The sequence below is a fragment of the Vulpes lagopus genome, chromosome 7, assembly GCF_018345385.1.
Source record: "Vulpes lagopus strain Blue_001 chromosome 7, ASM1834538v1, whole genome shotgun sequence".
Taxonomy (NCBI): domain Eukaryota; kingdom Metazoa; phylum Chordata; class Mammalia; order Carnivora; family Canidae; genus Vulpes; species Vulpes lagopus.
In genome coordinates this window covers 4,818,941-4,836,732 of record NC_054830.1, presented here as the reverse complement: position 1 = coordinate 4,836,732, position 17,792 = coordinate 4,818,941, and the positions used below count along the sequence as shown (strand labels likewise).

Here is a 17,792-nt window from a genome sequence, read left to right as displayed (position 1 = left end):
GGGGAGTTATATTTAGTAGGGACAGAGTTTCAGTTTTGCAAAATATAAAAAGTCCTGGAAATGGATGGTGGGGATGGTTGCAGAACATTGTGAATGTCCTTAATACCAGGGAACTATACACTTAAAAATAGAAATGATGATATTTTGTTGTGTATATTCTACTACAATTGAAAAACATTTTTAAATAAATAAATAATCCAATATCATCCAATTCTACTCCCAGGAGGTCCCCAGAGGAGTCCCATCCACAGAGACTAGATGGTGTGAGCGAGGGGTGGGGCAGGGGGTGGGAAGTCAGTGCTTCGTGGGGACAGTTTCAGTTTGGGAGGATGTAGGGTTCTAGAGATGGATGGTGGGGATGACTGCACAACAATATGCATATATTTAATATCACTGAAAGATACACCTAAAAGTGATTAACACGGTAAATTTTACGTTATCTGTATTTTGCCACAATAAAATAAAATAAATCCTAAGTAGTTTACAATGGTCAGATTTGCCTTCTGAATTTACACAACTCCACCAATCAGATATTCAGGAGTGGTTTTTCTCTTTGGCACTCAAATAGACCTTTAGAATTTGTGGAAATGAGAAAGGATCTTGGCTAGAGCAGAAGGGAGTAGTGAAAAAGGAAATGGGAATACTAATTGGAGTCAGATCACGGAAGATATTGATTGTCAAGATAGTAAGTTATTCATTTGTCCTCTTGAACAATGAATACTTGAGGCCAGATCATGGAAGATATTGAATGTCAAGATCTGAGTTGAGGCCCAATCATGGAAGATATCTGAGTGCCAAGATGGTAAGTTATTCATTTGTTCTCTTGGGCAACACATTTTTATTGGGCCTCTGTTTTGTGACATTATTCTCTGTCCTCTGCTTAGAGCAATGAACAAAACGGACATGGTCTCTACCCTTGTGGGATTCTCAGAGAGACAAATAAAAACTGGTGCTTGAAACTTCAAGGTCCTGGGAACTCTACCTTCCTCTAAAGAAAGACATCAAACCAGGTTCAGAAGGAGTGAGGGGGACACCAGGGATAGGGCCTTCTCTAGGGGCACTCATACAGCCCTGACATGTTCCACCTTGTAGTACGACTGCGTCTTTGCCTCACTCGCACCCCACACATGCCCCCACCTCAGTCCAGATTTCAGGATGTTGTGGACTGAGTCTCTACCTTCACATTTCTCGTGGGGCTTGATGTACCTCCCCCCAGATGCGGACTGAAATCCATCTTTACAAGCACAGTGGGTGCTGTTGAAGCAGCTGGCGTTTTCAGGGCACACGGGACAGAAAGCTGTAGGGAACACAGGATCCTTTCGTTAATTTACTCATTCATTCAAGAAACATTCTTTGAGCACTTACAATGTCCCAAATGCTGTAGTCAGAAAAATGTCCTTTTGGGAATAGTTCTGTTGGCCTTCACCATGCACCCCTCCCACTGCTGATCACAGATGCTTGCAGTGCCTGCCCCACTCACACCCAGCCTCTGCCACCAACACCACTTCTGCTCAACAGTAGAGCTTCCAGCTGTCAGCATTTGTGGGTCTTTATCTGAGAGCTTTCTCTGGTCACCAGAGTCCTCTTTGCTTACCTCATGGCAGGTTATCAGATCCCTCAATCAATGACTGACATGAGTCAGTGTGTTAAACAAACAAAAAAGGCTTTTTTATTATCAGGGAAAAAAAAAAAATAAGTGTTGGCAAGATGTAGAGGAACTCTAGCCCTAGTGCATTGCTGGTAGGTGTGTAAAATGGTGCAGCGTTGTGGAAAAAAGTATGGTAAGTCTTAAAATTTTTCAAATTAGAAGTACCATACAACCCAGCAATTTCACTTTTACGTATGTAGCCCAAAGAAATGAAAGCAGGGATTTGAAGAGATGTTTGCACCCTCATGTTTGTAGCAGCATTATACACAGTAGCCAAAATGTGGAAACACCCCAAGTGTCCACTGACAAATGAATAAACACAATTTGGTCCATCCATACAACAGAATATAATTTAGCTTCAAGAAAAAAGAAAATTTCAACACCTGCTACCACATGGGTGACCTCTGAAGATTAAGATATATAAATAAAGCAGTCACAAAAGGACAACTACTGTTTGATGCCACTTATGGGAGATCCCTAGAGGAGTCAAATTCCTAAAAACTGAAAGTACATGGTGGATCCTGGGGCTGGTGGGAGGGGAAATAGGGAACTGCTGTTTCATGGGGAGAGTTTCAATCTGGCAAGAGGAAAAATGTTCTGGAGGGGGATAGTGGGGATGGTTTCACAACAATGTGAATGTGCTTGATGCCACTGAATTTTATGTTATGTATGTTTTATGAAAGTTTAAAAAGATAAATAAGAAGATTAAAGCTTCCTTGCCCATCTAGGAGAATCATGCTGGGATGCAACTCCTGACTACATTCGACTCCCCCTCAACACAGCTCCCCCTCCCCCGCCCCTGCCCAAGTGTAACCTGCTTGACAATGGACCCTTATGGCTCCTCACCTTCCCGAGTAATTTCCCCCGCTCCCAGCTGGTACTTCCTGGGATCACCTCCCAGATAAATAACTTGCCCTCAGGGTCTTTTCACAGGGTGTGCTTTTGGAAGGGGACCCAACCCAAGACATGGAATTAAAAATAGAAGTATCTCCTGCCATGACTTAGACACAAGCTCTGGGAAAGAAAGAGCAGAGTCCACTGTCCATCAGCTGTGTGACCTTGAGCCAGCTACTTCCCTAGAGAGCTATTGGTCAAGTGAGGATACTGTCCAGAACTTCTTTGCAGAAATGTCAGGATTGAAAGAGATGTGTGTGGGATTGGCTTAGCACAGAGCCTGGTGTAAAGCAAGATGATGGAGAAGGGAGGACAGTCCTTGGGAGCTGCAAGGAAAAGGCAGAAGGTGGCAGAGATTTACACTGTCTCCCTTGAAAAGGGGCCCCTTATCTCCCCTCAAGGCAGGTTATGAACCCTAATTTCCTTTCCCTGGCATTTGGAAATGAGTAAACTCACCTCCAGAATTCTTGGCATCGGATCCTGACAGAGCCAGCAGGACACTGAGACCTGGAACAGAGAGTGGGGGGGCGGGGGAGCAGTTCAGCTTGGCTGAAGCCCATGGGGTTTAGGGGCTTCGTTTCCCATTGCCCGGGTGTAGGGCGCTAACTTCACTGCCGGTCTACAAACACCAGAGTCACAGAGGGCATCATATATTCGTAAAGCATGCTAGGGCCATCTGATCACAGCTGTAAGAGAGTCTGCACCCAATTTCAATGTTGAGAGCCCAGGGCTGGGTGGGCTGATCCCCACACCAACAATCAGTGCTCTGACACCAGTTGGGTGTCTTCGGATACAACTCCATTTCAACACCATCTACCCAGAGACAGCATCAGATCCCATAGGCTGAAAGCTCGCTCCCACAAGCCTGCCTCTCACTTCAGAAGCCGTGGAAAGGCTGGGTTGTCACCACCCCCTTCAGTTGTATGAATTTGTTAGAGCACCTCAGAGAACTCCAGAGAAACATTCCAGCTACTAGATTGCTGGTTTATGAGGAAAAAGAATCGCTTGAGAACACTAGATGGAGGAGAGGTGTGGGGCAAGGTACAGGAGAAGGGTGCTGAGCCTCCATGCCCTCTCTGGGTGGCCATTCTCCAGCTTTACCAGCCTCAGCAGCCTTTATCTTGTCCAAGGGACTCGATAAACTTGTGGCTTCACACAGCCACAGCTTTATCAGATCATTGGCCCTTGGCAGTTTATCAGATCATATAGGCCCTTGCTGATATTTCCCACTCCTAACTCTGGGAAACGAACTAGGGGTGGTAGAAAGGGAGGTGGGCAGGGGGTAGGGGTGACTGGGTGACGGGCACTGAGGGGGGCACTTGATGGGATGAGCACTGGGTGTTATTCTTTTTTTTTTTTTTTTAATTAACTTTTATTGGTGTTTAATTTACCAACATACAGAAAAACACCCAGTGCTCATCCCGTCAAGTGTCCACTTCAGTGCCCGTCACCCATTCCCCTCCAACACCCGCCCTCCTCCCCTTCCACCACCCCTAGTTCGTTTCCCCGAGTTAGGAGTCTTTATGTTCTGTCTCCCTTCCTGATATTTCCCAACATTTCTTTTCCCTTCCTTTATATTCCCTTTCACTATTATTCATATTCCCCAAATGAATGAGAACATACACTGTTTGTCCTTCTCCGATTGACTTATTTCACTCAGCATAATACCCTCCAGTTCCATCCACGTTGAAGCAAATGGTGGGTATTTGTCGTTTCTAATTGCTGAGTAATATTCCATTGTATACATAAACCACATCTTCTTTATCCATTCATCTTTCGATGGACACCGAGGCTCCTTCCACAGTTTGGCTATTGTGGCCATTGCTGATAGAAACATCGGGGTGCAGGTGTCCCGACGTTTCATTGCATCTGAATCTTTGGGGTAAATCCCCAACAGTGCAATTGCTGGGTCGTAGGGCAGGTCTATTTTTAACTCTTTGAGGAACCTCCACACAGTTTTCCAGAGTGGCTGCACCAGTTCACATTCCCACCAACAGTGTAAGAGGGTTCCCTTTTCTCCGCATCCTCTCCAACATTTGTGGTTTCCTGCCTTGTTAATTTTCCCCATTCTCACTGGTGTGAGGTGGTATCTCATTGTGGTTTTGATTTGTATTTCCCTGATGGCAAGTGATGCAGAGCATTTTCTCATGTGCTTGTTGGCCATGTCCATGTCTTCCTCTGTGAGATTTCTCTTCATGTCTTTTGCCCATTTCATGATTGGATTGTTTGTTTCTTTGGTGTTGAGTTTAATAAGTTCTTTATAGATCTTGGAAACTAGCCCTTTATCTGATATGTCATTTGCAAATATCTTCTCCCATTCTGTAGGTTGTCTTTTAGTTTTGTTGACTGTATCCTTTGCTGTGCAAAAGCTTCTTATCTTGATGAAGTCCCAATAGTTCATTTTTGCTTTTGTTTCTTTTGCCTTCGTGGATGTATCTTGCAAGAAGTTACTGTGGCCAAGTTCAAAAAGGGTGTTGCCTGTGTTCTCCTCTAGGATTTTGATGGAATCTTGTCTCACATTTAGATCTCTCATCCATTTTGAGTTTATCTTTGTGTATGGTGAAAGAGAGTGGTCCAGTTTCATTCTTCTGCATGTGGATGTCCAATTTTCCCAGCACCATTTATTGAAGAGACTGTCTTTCTTCCAATGGATAGTCTTTCCTCCTTTATCGAATATTAGATGACCGTACATTTCAGGGTCCACTTCTGGGTTCTCTATTCTGTTCCATTGATCTATGTGTCTGTTTTTGTGCCAGTACCACACTGTCTTGATGACCACAGCTTTGTAATACAACCTGAAATCTGGCATTGTGATGCCCCCAGCTAAGGTTTTCTTTTTTAAAATTCCCCTGGCTATTCGGGGTCTTTTCTGATTCCACACAAATCTTAAAATAATTTGTTCTAACTCTCTGAAGAAAGTCCATGGTATTTTGATAGGGATTGCATTAAACGTATAAATTGCCCTGGGTAACATTGACATTTTTACAATATTAATTCTGCCAATCCATGAGCATGGAATATTTTTCCATCTCTTTGTGTCTTCCTCAATTTCTTTCAGAAGTGTTCTATAGTTTTTAGGGTATAGATCTTTTACCTCTTTGGTTAGGTTTATTCCTAGGTATCTTATGCTTTTGGGTGCAATTGTAAATGGGATTGACTCCTTAATTTCTCTTTCTTTTTTTTTTTTTTTTTTTTTTTTTTTTTTTTATTTTTTTTTTATTTTTTTTTTTAATTTCTCTTTCTTCAGTCTCATTGTTAGTGTATAGAAATGCCATTGATTTCTGGGCATTGATTTTGTATCCTGCCACGCTACCAAATTGCTGTATGAGTTCTAGCAATCTGGGGGTGGAGGCTTTTGGGTTTTCTATGTAGAGTATCATGTCATCGGCGAAGAGGGAGAGTTTGACTTCTTCTTTGCCAATTTGAATGCCTTTAATGTCTTTTTGTTGTCTGATTGCTGAGGCGAGGACTTCCAGAACTATGTTGAACAGCAGTGGTGAGAGTGGACATCCCTGTCTTGTTCCTGATCTTAGGGGAAAGGCTCCCAGTGCTTCCCCATTGAGAATGATATTTGCTGTGGGCTTTTCGTAGATGGCTTTTAAGATGTCGAGGAAAGTTCCCTCTATCCCAACACTCTGAAGGGTTTTGATCAGGAATGGATGCTGTATTTTGTCAAATGCTTTCTCTGCATCTAATGAGAGTATCATATGGTTCTTGGTTTTTCTCTTGCTGATATGATGAATCACATTGATGGTTTTACGAGTGTTGAACCAGCCTTGTGTCCCAGGGATAAATCCTACTTGGTCTTGGTGAATAATTTTCTTAATGTGTTGTTGGATCCTATTGGCTAGTATCTTGTTGAGAATTTTTGCATCCATGTTCATCAGGGATATTGGTCTGTAATTCTCCTTTTTGGTGGGGTCTTTGTCTGGTTTCGGAATTAAGGTGATGCTGGCCTCATAGAACGAATTTGGAAGTACTCCATCTCTTTCTATCTTTCCAAACAGCTTTAGTAGAATAGGTATGATTTCTTCTTTAAACGTTTGATAGAATTCCCCTGGGAAGCCATCTGGCCCTGGACTCTTGTGTCTTGGGAGGTTTTTGATGACTGCTTCAATTTCCTCCCTGGTTATTGGCCTGTTCAGGTTTTCTATTTCTTCCTGCTCCAGTTTTGGTAGTTTGTGGCTTTCCAGGAATGCGTCCATTTCTTCTAGATTTCCTAATTTATTGGCGTACAGCTGTTCATAATATGTTTTTAAAATCGTTTGTATTTCCTTGGTGTTGGTAGTGATGTCCCCTTTCTCATTCATGATTTTATTAATTTGAGTCTTCTCTCTCTTCTTTTTAATAAGGTTGGCTAATGGTTTATCTATCTTATTAATTCTTTCAAAGAACCAACTCCTGGTTCTGTTGATCTGTTCCACAGTTCTTTTGGTCTCGATATCATTGAGTTCTGCTCGAATTTTAATTAACTCTCTTCTTCTGCTGGGGGTGGGGTCTATTTGTTGCTTTTTCTCTAGTTCCTTTATGTGTAAGGTGAGCTTTTGAATTTGAGATCTTTCCAGTTTTTGAATGTATGCTTGTATTGCGATGTATTTCCCCCTCAGGACTGCTTTTGCTGCATCCCAAAGATTTTGAACGGTTGTATCTTCATTTTCATTAGTTTCCATGAATCTTTTTAATTCTTCCTTAATTTCCTGGTTGACCTTTTCATCTTTTAGCAGGATGGTCCTTAACCTCCACGTGTTTGTGGTCCTTCCATATTTCTTGTTGTGATTAAGTTCTAATTTCAAGGCATTATGGTCTGAGAATATACAGGGGACTATCCCGATCTTTTGGTATCGGTTCAGACCCGATTTATGACCCAGTATGTGGTCTATTCTGGAGAAAGTTCCATGTGCACTTGAGAAGAATGTGTATTCAGTTGAGTTTGGATGTAAAGTTCTGTAGATATCTGTGAAATCCATCTGGTCCAGTGTATCATTTAAAGCTCTCGTTTCTTTGGAGATGTTGTGCTTAGAAGACCTATCCAGGGTAGAAAGAGCTAGATTGAAGTCACCAAGTATAAGTGTATTATTATCAAGGTATTTCTTGAGTTTGGTTATTAATTGGTTTAAATATTTGGCAGCTCCCACATTCGGGGCATATATATTGAGGAGTGTTAAGTCCTCTTGTTGGATAGATCCTTTGAGTATGAGATAGTGTCCTTCTTCATCTCTCACTATAGTCTTCGGGGTAAATTTTAATTTATCTGATATAAGGATGGCAACCCCTGCTTTCTTTTGAGGACCATTTGAATGGTAAATGGTTCTCCAACCTTTTATTTTCAGGTTGTAGGTGTCCTTCTGTCTAAAATGAGTCTCTTGTAGACAGCAAATAGATGGGTCCTGCTTTTTTATCCAGTCTGAAACCCTGCGCCTTTTGATGGGGTCATTAAGCCCGTTCACATTCAGAGTTACTATTGATAGATATGAGTTTAGTGTCATCATATCTATTCAGTCCTTGTTTTTGTGGATTGTTCCACTGAACTTCTTCTTAAAGGGGAATTTTAAGAGTCTCCCTTAAAATTTCTTGCAGAGCTGGTTTGGAGGTTACATATTCTTTCAGTTCCTGCCTGTCTTGGAAGCTCTTTATCTCTCCTTCCATTTTGAATGAAAGCCTTGCGGGGTAAAGTATTCTTGGTTGCATGTTCTTTTCATTTAGGACCCTGAATATATCCTGCCAGCCCTTTCTGGCCTGCCAGGTCTCTGTGGAGAGGTCTGCTGTTACCCTAATATTCCTCCCCATAAAAGTCAGGGACTTTTTTTCTCTTGCTGCTTTAAGGATCTTCTCCTTATCTTTGGAATTTGCAAGCTTCACTATTAAATGTCGAGGTGTTGAACGGTTTTTGTTGATTTTAGGGGGGGATCTCTCTATTTCCTGGATCTGAATGCCTGTTTCCCTTCCCAGATTCGGAAAGTTTTCAGCTAGGATTTGTTCAAATACATATTCTGGCCCTCTGTCCCTTTCCGCGCCCTCAGGAACCCCAATTAAACGTAGGTTTTTCTTCCTCAGGCTGTCATTTATTTCCCTTAATCTATCCTCATGGTCTTTTAATTGCCTGTCTCTTTTTTCCTCAGTTTCCCTCTTTGCCATCAACTTGTCTTCTATGTCACTCACTCGTTCTTCCACCTTGTCAAGCCTCGTGGTTAGGACTTCTAGCTTGGATTGCATCTCATTTAATTGATTTTTAATTTCTGCCTGATTAGATCTAAATTCTGCAGTCATGAAGTCTCTTGAGTCCTTTATGGTTTTTTCTAGAGCCACCAGTAGCTGTAAAATAGTGCTTCTGAATTGGCTTTCTGACATTGAATTGTAATCCATATTTTGTAACTCTGTGGGAGAGAGGGCTGTTTCTGATTCTTTTTTTTGAGGGGTTTTCCTTCTGGTCATTTTGCTCAGTGCAGAGTGGCCAAAAACAAGTTGTATTGGGAAAAGGAGAAAAAGAGAGAGAAGGAAAGAAAAGAGAAAAAGAAAAAAGAGAAAGAAGAAAAAATAGGGGAAAAAGAGAAGAAAAAGAAAGAAAAAGAAAGAAAGGAGAAAAAAGAAAAAAAGGGGGGGAGGGGGAAGCAATCATAAATCAAGAAGAAAGAGAGAAAAAAAAAAGCACAAAACAAAACAAAAACAAAAACTAAAACAAAAACAAAAAAAACAAAAAACAAAAAAAAAACCACGGGGGAGTATCTTCCGATTCTGTGTAGTTTAAGTCCCTTGACTTCCCTTGGAACTGGTCCGTCTCGCTGGTCTTCTGGGGGAGGGGCCTGCTGTGCTGATTCTCAGGTGTTAGCACTTGGGGGAGCTGCTCTGCCCCTGCCTGGTGCAGGGCTCGGTGGGGGTTGTTGACCCCGTGAGGCCCCGGGAGGAAGCCACAGTGGCGGGGGCAGCTCTGGGACCCTCGAGTCAGCTCCCGCAGTAGCTCCGGGGCTCTCCGTTTGCAGGGCCTGGAGGCTCCGGGGCGGGGCCGCTGATCTGCTCAGTTCCAGGCAGGAGCGTCCTTGCTGTCCTGGGCCCTCCCGGCCTCTGCCTGTCCCGGGGGAGGCCGGATCCTGGGCTGTGTCCCGGCGCCCTGTGCTCCGGGGCCTGCGCTGTTGGATTCGCGCTCCCGGCGGTGCAGCCCCCTCCGCGGAGCCGCCGCCCGAGCCTCTCCGAGCTGTTCCCGGAGCCGCGCCGCCCCCTCCGCGCGGAGCTTCTTCCTCTGCGCGAGCCGCCGCCGCTGAGCTGTTCCCGGAGCCGCGCAGCCCCCTCCGCGGAGCCGCCGCCCGAGCCCCTCCGAGCTGCTCCGGGTCCCGCCGAGCGCTGCAGCCCTTAGGGAGCTCGGCGCATCTCCCGGGGCGCAGTTCCTCTGTTACTGTCCCAGGGAGCCCGAGGGCGTCCCCGCCTTTCTGGGGATCCTGCTCCAATTCCCGGGGAGCCCCTTTCCGCGGGGAAGGTCGGTGCAGCTCCTGCTCCTCCGGGCCGGGGCTCTCCTGTCCTGGGGACACTCGCCCCGGCCTCAGCCCGGCTCCTCGCGGGGCCCCTCCCCCTTGGAGGCCTTTTGTGTCTTTATTTCTTTTTCCCCGTCTTCCTACCTTGATAGAAGCGCGAACTCTTCTCACTGGAGCGTTCCAGCTGGTCTCTCTTTAAATCTCAGGCCGAATTCGTAGGTTTTCAGGATGATTGGATGGTTTTCTAGGTAATTTGCTGAGGACAGGTGACCTGGAGCCCTACTCCTCCGCCATCTTGCCCCTCCCCCCACTGGGTGTTATTCTATATGTTGGCAAATTGAACACCAATAAAAAATAAATTTATAATTCTAAAAAAAAAAAAAAAGAAATGATTATAGGCCCTTGGTGAGGAATTCACCCACCAGCTCCAGCCCCTCTCAGGAAATCAGGGCGTGGGGCTGAAAAGGCCAACCTTCTAATAACATGCCCCAGGCCACCAACCCCACCCTGCCGTTGAGTTTCCCAAATCACTCCGTTACCATAACAGAAGACACCTTTATCCCTCTTCTCTCTGGGAAACGCCAAGGATTTTAGGAGCCCTGTGCCCAAAATGGGGACAAAGCCCAAATACGTTATTTCTTATTATAAATCACAATATCACAAGCTGTGTGTCCCGATTACTGAAAAGCCACCAGCTCAGAAAGCTTTTTCTCCGAGTCTAGTATCAAAAGGCCAAGTGCCAACCTTCTTTCCATATGCAACAGTCCATCTGGACCTGTCCAGACTTCTGCCCCACACTGTCCGATGGAGTTATAGCGCAAGCCATATAGCTCCTTTTAAAATTTCCAGTAGCCACATTTTTAAAAGACAGATGAAATTCATTTCATTACTATATTTAACCCAAAAGAGCCAAGCTGTGACCATTTCATTCCACACTCAATATATGACAAATTATTCATTAAGTATTTTATGATCCTTTCTGTATGCAAGATAGTCTTTGAGACCAAGTATGTATTTTGGACATGTGGCTGATCTCCACTCGGGGTAGCTTAGTTTCAAGTGCTCAGAAGCCACATGTGGCTGGTAGCGATGGTATTGCATCGGCCTTGATCCCTAATAAGCACAGGCCTGATCCCTAATAAGCAGTACTTTTTTCTGGAGTAAGAGCAGATATGAATAGCACAGACCATAAGAATCCTCAGAGTCCAAGACTATGGCATATCTGGAATGGATGAGCATGTTTCGGGCATGGTCCATTTTGAGGACATTTTTAGATGAAGCTTTATATTAAATTTGAGGATGAACTCAGAAATGCAGAAAACTCTCTCACACATTTCCTAATATCAGTCCCTCAGGGTACATAGGCAGCAAATAACCAGGCACTTGAAAAATGGGTTTCCCGCATCCTTTCATCGCAAGTTGTTGTGATGGGATCTTTTCCTAAAATCTGGAGGCATCTAGGGGAGCCTGGGTGACTCAGATGGCTGAACATTAGATTCTTGGTTTCAGCTCAGGTCATGATCTCCTGTTAGTGAGATCAAGACGGGCTCTTCCCAAATAAACTATTTACATCTGAGTCTTTATCTCAGTTCTGCTTGGGGAGAGCAACTAAGAGACTCAGTGTGAGAGTTTCTAACAGGACTGGCACACACAGTCATTTTTGCACAAAGTGCCAAATTTGGGGAAGTAACCCAAACTAGGATGCTGCAGTCATGGGCAGAAGAGAATCCTGGGCAGCCCTGGTGGCTCGGTGGTTTAGCGCCGCCTTCAGCCCAGGGCCTGACCCTGGAGACTTGGGATCGAGTCCCATGTCGGGCTCCCTGCATGGAGCCTGCTTCTCCCTCTGCCTGTGTCTCTGCCTCTCTCTGTGTGTCTCTCATGAATAAATAAATAAAATCTTTAAAAAAAATAAATAAAAAGAAGAAGAAGAGAGAATCCTTTGTTGTACTCACCTGAGAGCAGGGGCAGGCATCTGCTTCCCATAGCACTGAGATAGCAGGAGCAACAACAACCTGAGAAGTGCTCTCAAGCAAGAGGTGGCAAGGATGTCTGGAATAAATAAGCCCCATGAAAGTCAATTTCAGATGGTCACAGATTTCAGAGGCCAAGTAGCCGATGCTTCTCAAAATCCTTTAATTTCTGCCCATCTTTTGACCCAACAATTCCACTTCTGGGAAATTTTGCAAGGAAAGGGTGATTGAAGGAGAGTAGGTTATAGGAAACAAGCTTACCACTCAACAAATGGGGAAGAAATATCCTGCTGGAATTTACACACCTGGTCTATTGCAACCAGCAAGATTCAGACTATAAGAAATTCCATAGGAATTTCTTCAACTTCCCCCCAAAATTTAAGGGGTGAAAAACATAGGGGAGATCTAGATTTAAAAAGACTTAGAAATACATCAACCAACTGCAGTGTCTTACTGGATCCCAAATCAAACACAATTTTTTAATTTTAATTTTTAAAAAGATTTTATTTATTTATTCATGAAAGACACAGAGACAGGGAAGCAGAGACATAGGCTGAGGGAGAAGCAGGCTCCACGTGGGGAGCCCCATGCAGGACCCGATGCTAGGACTCCAAGATCACACCCCCAGCCAAAGGCAGAAACCCAACCACTGAGCCCCTGTGCAAACTTATTACAGTAATGACTGTATTTCCTGTGCTGCACTTTACAGCCCCGTGACTTACTTATAACTGGAAGTTCGTAAATCTTACTCGTGTTCACTTGTTTTGCTTGCAGGCCAGTGGCTCCCCTGTGGCAACCACCAGTTCTCTATATCTGAGCCTGTTTCTGCTTTGTTTTACTTACTTATTTTGTTGTTTCTAAGTTTTTTTCTAGTTTAACTTACATGTATTTAAAACAATTTTACTGTAGTTGACATACAGTGTTATATTTGTTTCAGGTGTACAATATGGTGATTCAACAATTCAATAATTACTCAGTGCTCATCAAGATAAATATATCCTTAACCCCCTTTATTTCACCCTTCCCCCTACCCACCTCCCCTCTCGCAACCATCAGTTCTTTGAATTTAAGAGTCTAGTTTTTTGTCTCCTTGTTTTGTTCCTTAAATTCCACGTATGAGTAAAATCATATAGTACTTGTCTTTCTCTGTCTGACTTAAATTTCACATAGCATAAGAGCCTCTAGGTCCATCCATGTTGTGGCAATGGCAAGATCCTACTCTTTTTATGGCTGAGTAATATTCCTGTGTATACACATATATCCTGTGTATACACATATATGTATACATATACACACACACACACTACACACCACATCTTCTTTACTCATCTATGAATGGACACTTGGATTGCTTCCATATCTTGCCTGTTATAAATAATGCTACAGTTAACATAGGGGTGAATTGATATGTATGTTGTGCTTTGATCTCTGAGTTTGGAATCCTTAGGAGTCTGCCTATGGGTACTGAGGGGGGCACTTGATGGGATGAGCACTGGGTGTTATGCTATAAGTTGGCAAATTGAACTCCAAAAAAAAAGGAGTCTGCCTATGGGGCAATTTTCTCAACACTTTACCCACAGTTAGCTGTTGGCCATAGGCAGTTAAATGAGAACATAACTCAGTGCCGAGGAAAACCGGAGTTTGGCTTGCAAATCAGCAGCTAGTAGTTCAGTCACTTTGAGATAGTGACTTTGTCTCTGGGCCTGTTCTCTCTCTCTCTATCTCTCTCTGGGCCTATTTTCTCTCTCTCTCTCTCTCTCTCTCTCTGTCTCGTCATCTCATTGTAATTTTATTTATTTTTATTGGAGTTTGATTTGCCAACATATAGCATAACACCCAGTGCTCATCCTTTCAAGTGCCCCCCTCAGTGCCCGTCACCCAGTCACCCCGTCCCCCTGCCCACCTCCCCTTCCACTACCCCTTGTTCGTTTCCTAGAATTAGGGGTCTCTCATGTTCTGTCTTGCTCTCTGATATTTCCCCACTCATTTTTTCTCCTTTCCCCTTTAATCCCTTTCACTATTTTTATATTCCTAGAATGAATGAAACCATATAATGTTTGTCCTTCTCCGATTGACTTACTTTGCTCAGCATAATACCCTCCAGTTCTATCCACGTTGAAGCAAATGGTGGGTATTTGTCATTTCTGATTGGGCCTGTTTTCTCATCTGCTAAATGGCACTAAGAAAGAGCATATACTTCCTAGTATCACGCTGATGGAGTGAGGATGACCTTTCACAGCAGGTGGCACCTGCCTGGCATATGACAAGTACTAGATAAAGTTAACTGTTCTGGGGACAGGATATGATGATATCAGTGGGGGCGGTCATGAAGGTGATGGTGAGGGAGGAAGTGATGGCGATGTTGGTGAAAGACATTAATGGTGAAAATAGTATAAATGGTAATAGTGACAGCAGAAGGAGTGGTTTTGGTGATGACGGTGATAGTGGTGATGGTGGATGTGATAATAACATCATAATGTTGATGATGGTAGTGCTTATGGCAGTGATAGTGGTGGTGTTGGTGGTGCTGGTGGTAATGGTGGTTGTGGTGGTGGTGATAGTAGTGGTGATGATGACGGGGATGGTGATCGTGGAGATGGTGGTTACAGTGATGATGATGACAGTGGTAGTCATGCAGGTCTCCCATGCCTTTTTCCTTACTCCAGTTATAAAAATGACTTTATGTGTTAAGGACTGATCCATTATCGAGTGGTGATGAGTGGGGTCCCAAGAGGGTCCCCCAGGAACAAAGTAGTGGCCTGAGAAGGCGCATCCCAGAAAAACCTCTTTGTTCCAAAGGCCCGAACAGGCTAGTCACACATTATGTATTGGCATCTAGCCCGTAAATCAATTTTGCTACAGATAATTCTCTTAGTCTTCTATTCTCACTTCCTAAAAACATTCATGGAACTTCTGTGGTGGGCCAAGTCCCTTACTAAGTGCTTTGACACTATTGTTTCATTGAAAGCTTATAATGTAGATTGAATACTATCTTCCCACTTTTCAAATGATGAAAATTGAGACTAAAAGAGATTCTATCACTTGCTCCAGGTGATGTTGCTAGCAAAATCAAAGCTAAGGCTTGAAAAATCAAGCCTTCCTATAACCCTTGCACCAAGATCTTAAGCCCCAATACGTCCTAGGTGCAAAACATGTAATAAGTATAAGTGAGGCCATTTTGCAGAAGCAAGGAGGACTGTGGAGAACTGAAAACCCTGGGCTCTATCTAGAGACATTCAATTCCACTTTTTCCCCAAATGTGGAACCAGCAGGCCACCAGCTTTTGATCTCTGCGATGGACAATATTGCCTAATTGCAAGTCAAATTCTATGGGCGTCTTCGAGGATTTATACTTGGTCACTTCCTAGATGCTCTCCCTTCTTTCAACATCCATTTTCCTGTTTTGATTCATGGTTCTCTTCCCTTCCAAAAACCTGCTACAGAATATACTGTAAAGAATTTGTGTCCAGGGGCACCTGGCTGGCTCAGAGTTGTGAGTTAAAGCCCCACATTGCGTGTAGAGATTGCTTAAAAAAAAAAAAAAAAAGAGGGCAGCCCTGGTGGCTTAGCGGTTTAACGCTGCCTTCAGCCAAGGGTGTGATCCTGGGGACCCGGGATTGAGTCCCATGTCTGACTCCCTGTGGGGAGCCTGTTTCTCCCTCTGCCTGTCTCTGCCTCTCTCTCTCTCTCTCTCTCTCTTTGCATCTCATGAATAAGTAAATAAAATCTTTAAAAAGAAAGAAAGAGAAGAAAGAAAGAAAGAAAGAAAGAAAGAAAGAAAGAAAGAAAGAAAGAAAGAAAGAAAGAAATTATGTCTAGATGAGGATGATTCTTTTTTGGAGGCCTCTTGAAACTGGTCTAAACTAAAGTGAATATTTTACATGAAAGAGGTGATATGTTTTTCAGAACTGCCAAGACCTCTAGCAATGCTGATTTGGTCTTTTAGTTGCTTTTGTTTTTTTAATCACTTTACTGAGGTATGATTGGCATGTAAAAAGCTGTACATGTTTAATGTGTACAATTCGATGAGTTTGGACATAAGTACACATTCATGAAACCATTACCACGATTAAGGCCAAAAAGATATTCAACACCTTCCAAAGCTTCCTCCTGCCCCTTTGTGGTTAGCTGAGTGTGTGCAATAAGAACATTTAAAATAAGATCAATCTTCTCAGCAAAATTGAAGTATATAATACAATATTATCAGCTATGGGTGCCATGCTGTATAGCACATCTCCAGGACTTATTTATCTTGCATAACCAAAGCTTTGTACCCTTTGGTCATCACTTCCCATTTCCCCCATCTCCTGACCCCTGGCAACCACCATTCTACCCTCTGCTTCTGTGAATTTGAGTAGCTCCACATATAAGTGAGATCATACTGTATTTGTCTTTCTGTGTCTGGTTTTTGTTTTGTTGTGTGTGTGTGTGTGTGTGTGTGTGTGTGTGTGTGTGTTTACATATCTAGCAAGGCTGACTTGGAGATATTTTTTACTATGACCCACCGTAAGAAATATGTTTTACATCAGAGAGTGATAACTCAACCAAGTTTCACAAATCAATATGCTGCATTTGATATTTTATAATTATAGTCCCTTCAATGTCTTTTAAGATGCTGTTTATTACGCATCAGGTTGGTTTCATGACCCTACTCCTCACCAGTGGGTCCCAGCAGCTGGAAAAACAGTGACCTGCACAGCAAGTCACTCTGGCCATGAATAAAATATACAATCCTTTGACAGTGAGCCTTGCATTTAACTGTGCTGATGTGTTTATCATGGAGGTGAGGTGTGAGGCATGTGACAAAGCTTGTCAATTCACCATGTAACCTTGATAAACCTATTCATCTTTTTAGGTCTTGTTTTCTTCATTTTCAGTAGCAAATTGGTTATATGCTATGTTTGCTTCAGATTCTGTTTCTTCTAACTTTTTAAAAGACATACCTCAGAGATACTGCAGTGTTACTTCCAGAATCCTTCAATATAGTGAATCAAACAAATGTTTTTTTGCTTTCCCACTGCGTATAAAAATATGTTTACATTATACTGTAATCTATTAAGTATGCAATAGCATTATGTCTAAATAAAAAGCCCATTCCTTAATGAAAAATCGCTACATTGCTGAAAAATGCTCACCATCATCTGAGCTTTCAGCGAGTCATATCACTGATCACAAATCATCGAAGAAATATAATAATAATGAAAAGTTTAAAATATCACAAGAATAACCAAAACGTGACACAGAGACACCAGGTGAGCTGTCAGACAAATAGTGCCAATAGATTTACTTGATATAAAACTTCGATTTGTGGGGAAAAATAAAACAGTATCTGTGAAGTACAATAAGGCAAAGTACAGTGAAATGACATATGCCTGTGTTTTAAATCACTTTAAGCTCCTTGATATACAATTCGTCATCTCTGTCGAGGTTGCCAAAGTATTTCAGCTTATTCTGCACCACATAATACACACATTGCCCAAGCAGAAGCTGGAAAATTATGCCCATATAGCAACTTTCAAAAAACAAAGCAACAGGACATATAACGAGTACTAGACATTTTTCTAGACACAGGATAACACATGAAATATTTTCTCTATTTTCTTGAAAGAAGTTAGTCAGTTCCTACTTACCCACAAGATGAAAAATTCTTGCTTCTCATCCAGAATGTAGCTTCTCCGGGTTAATGAGGAAGGAAGTACATCACTTCTTATCTTGAGCTCTACTTTATCAAGGAGTCTTGTGAGTGCGTGTGGAGGCTGGAGGTGTTAGTTGAGCAGCTTGCATAATGGAGAATCCCTTAGTTCTCTTTTCATCTGG

General features: G+C 42.9%; 1 protein-coding gene across 1 annotated transcript in view; it reads right to left on the bottom strand.

Moving 5' to 3' along the window:
* LOC121494674 (putative adhesion G protein-coupled receptor E4P) overlaps window positions 1-17,792 on the bottom strand; it is a 66,102-nt gene that overhangs the window by 31,850 nt on the left and 16,460 nt on the right. The window contains exons 3-4 of the mRNA XM_041761373.1: window positions 2,999-3,049; window positions 1,178-1,297 (exon numbers count right to left, since the gene is read on the bottom strand). Of these exons, the coding sequence (XP_041617307.1) occupies window positions 1,178-1,297; window positions 2,999-3,049 (171 nt within the window). The remainder of the gene's footprint in view (window positions 1-1,177; window positions 1,298-2,998; window positions 3,050-17,792) is intronic.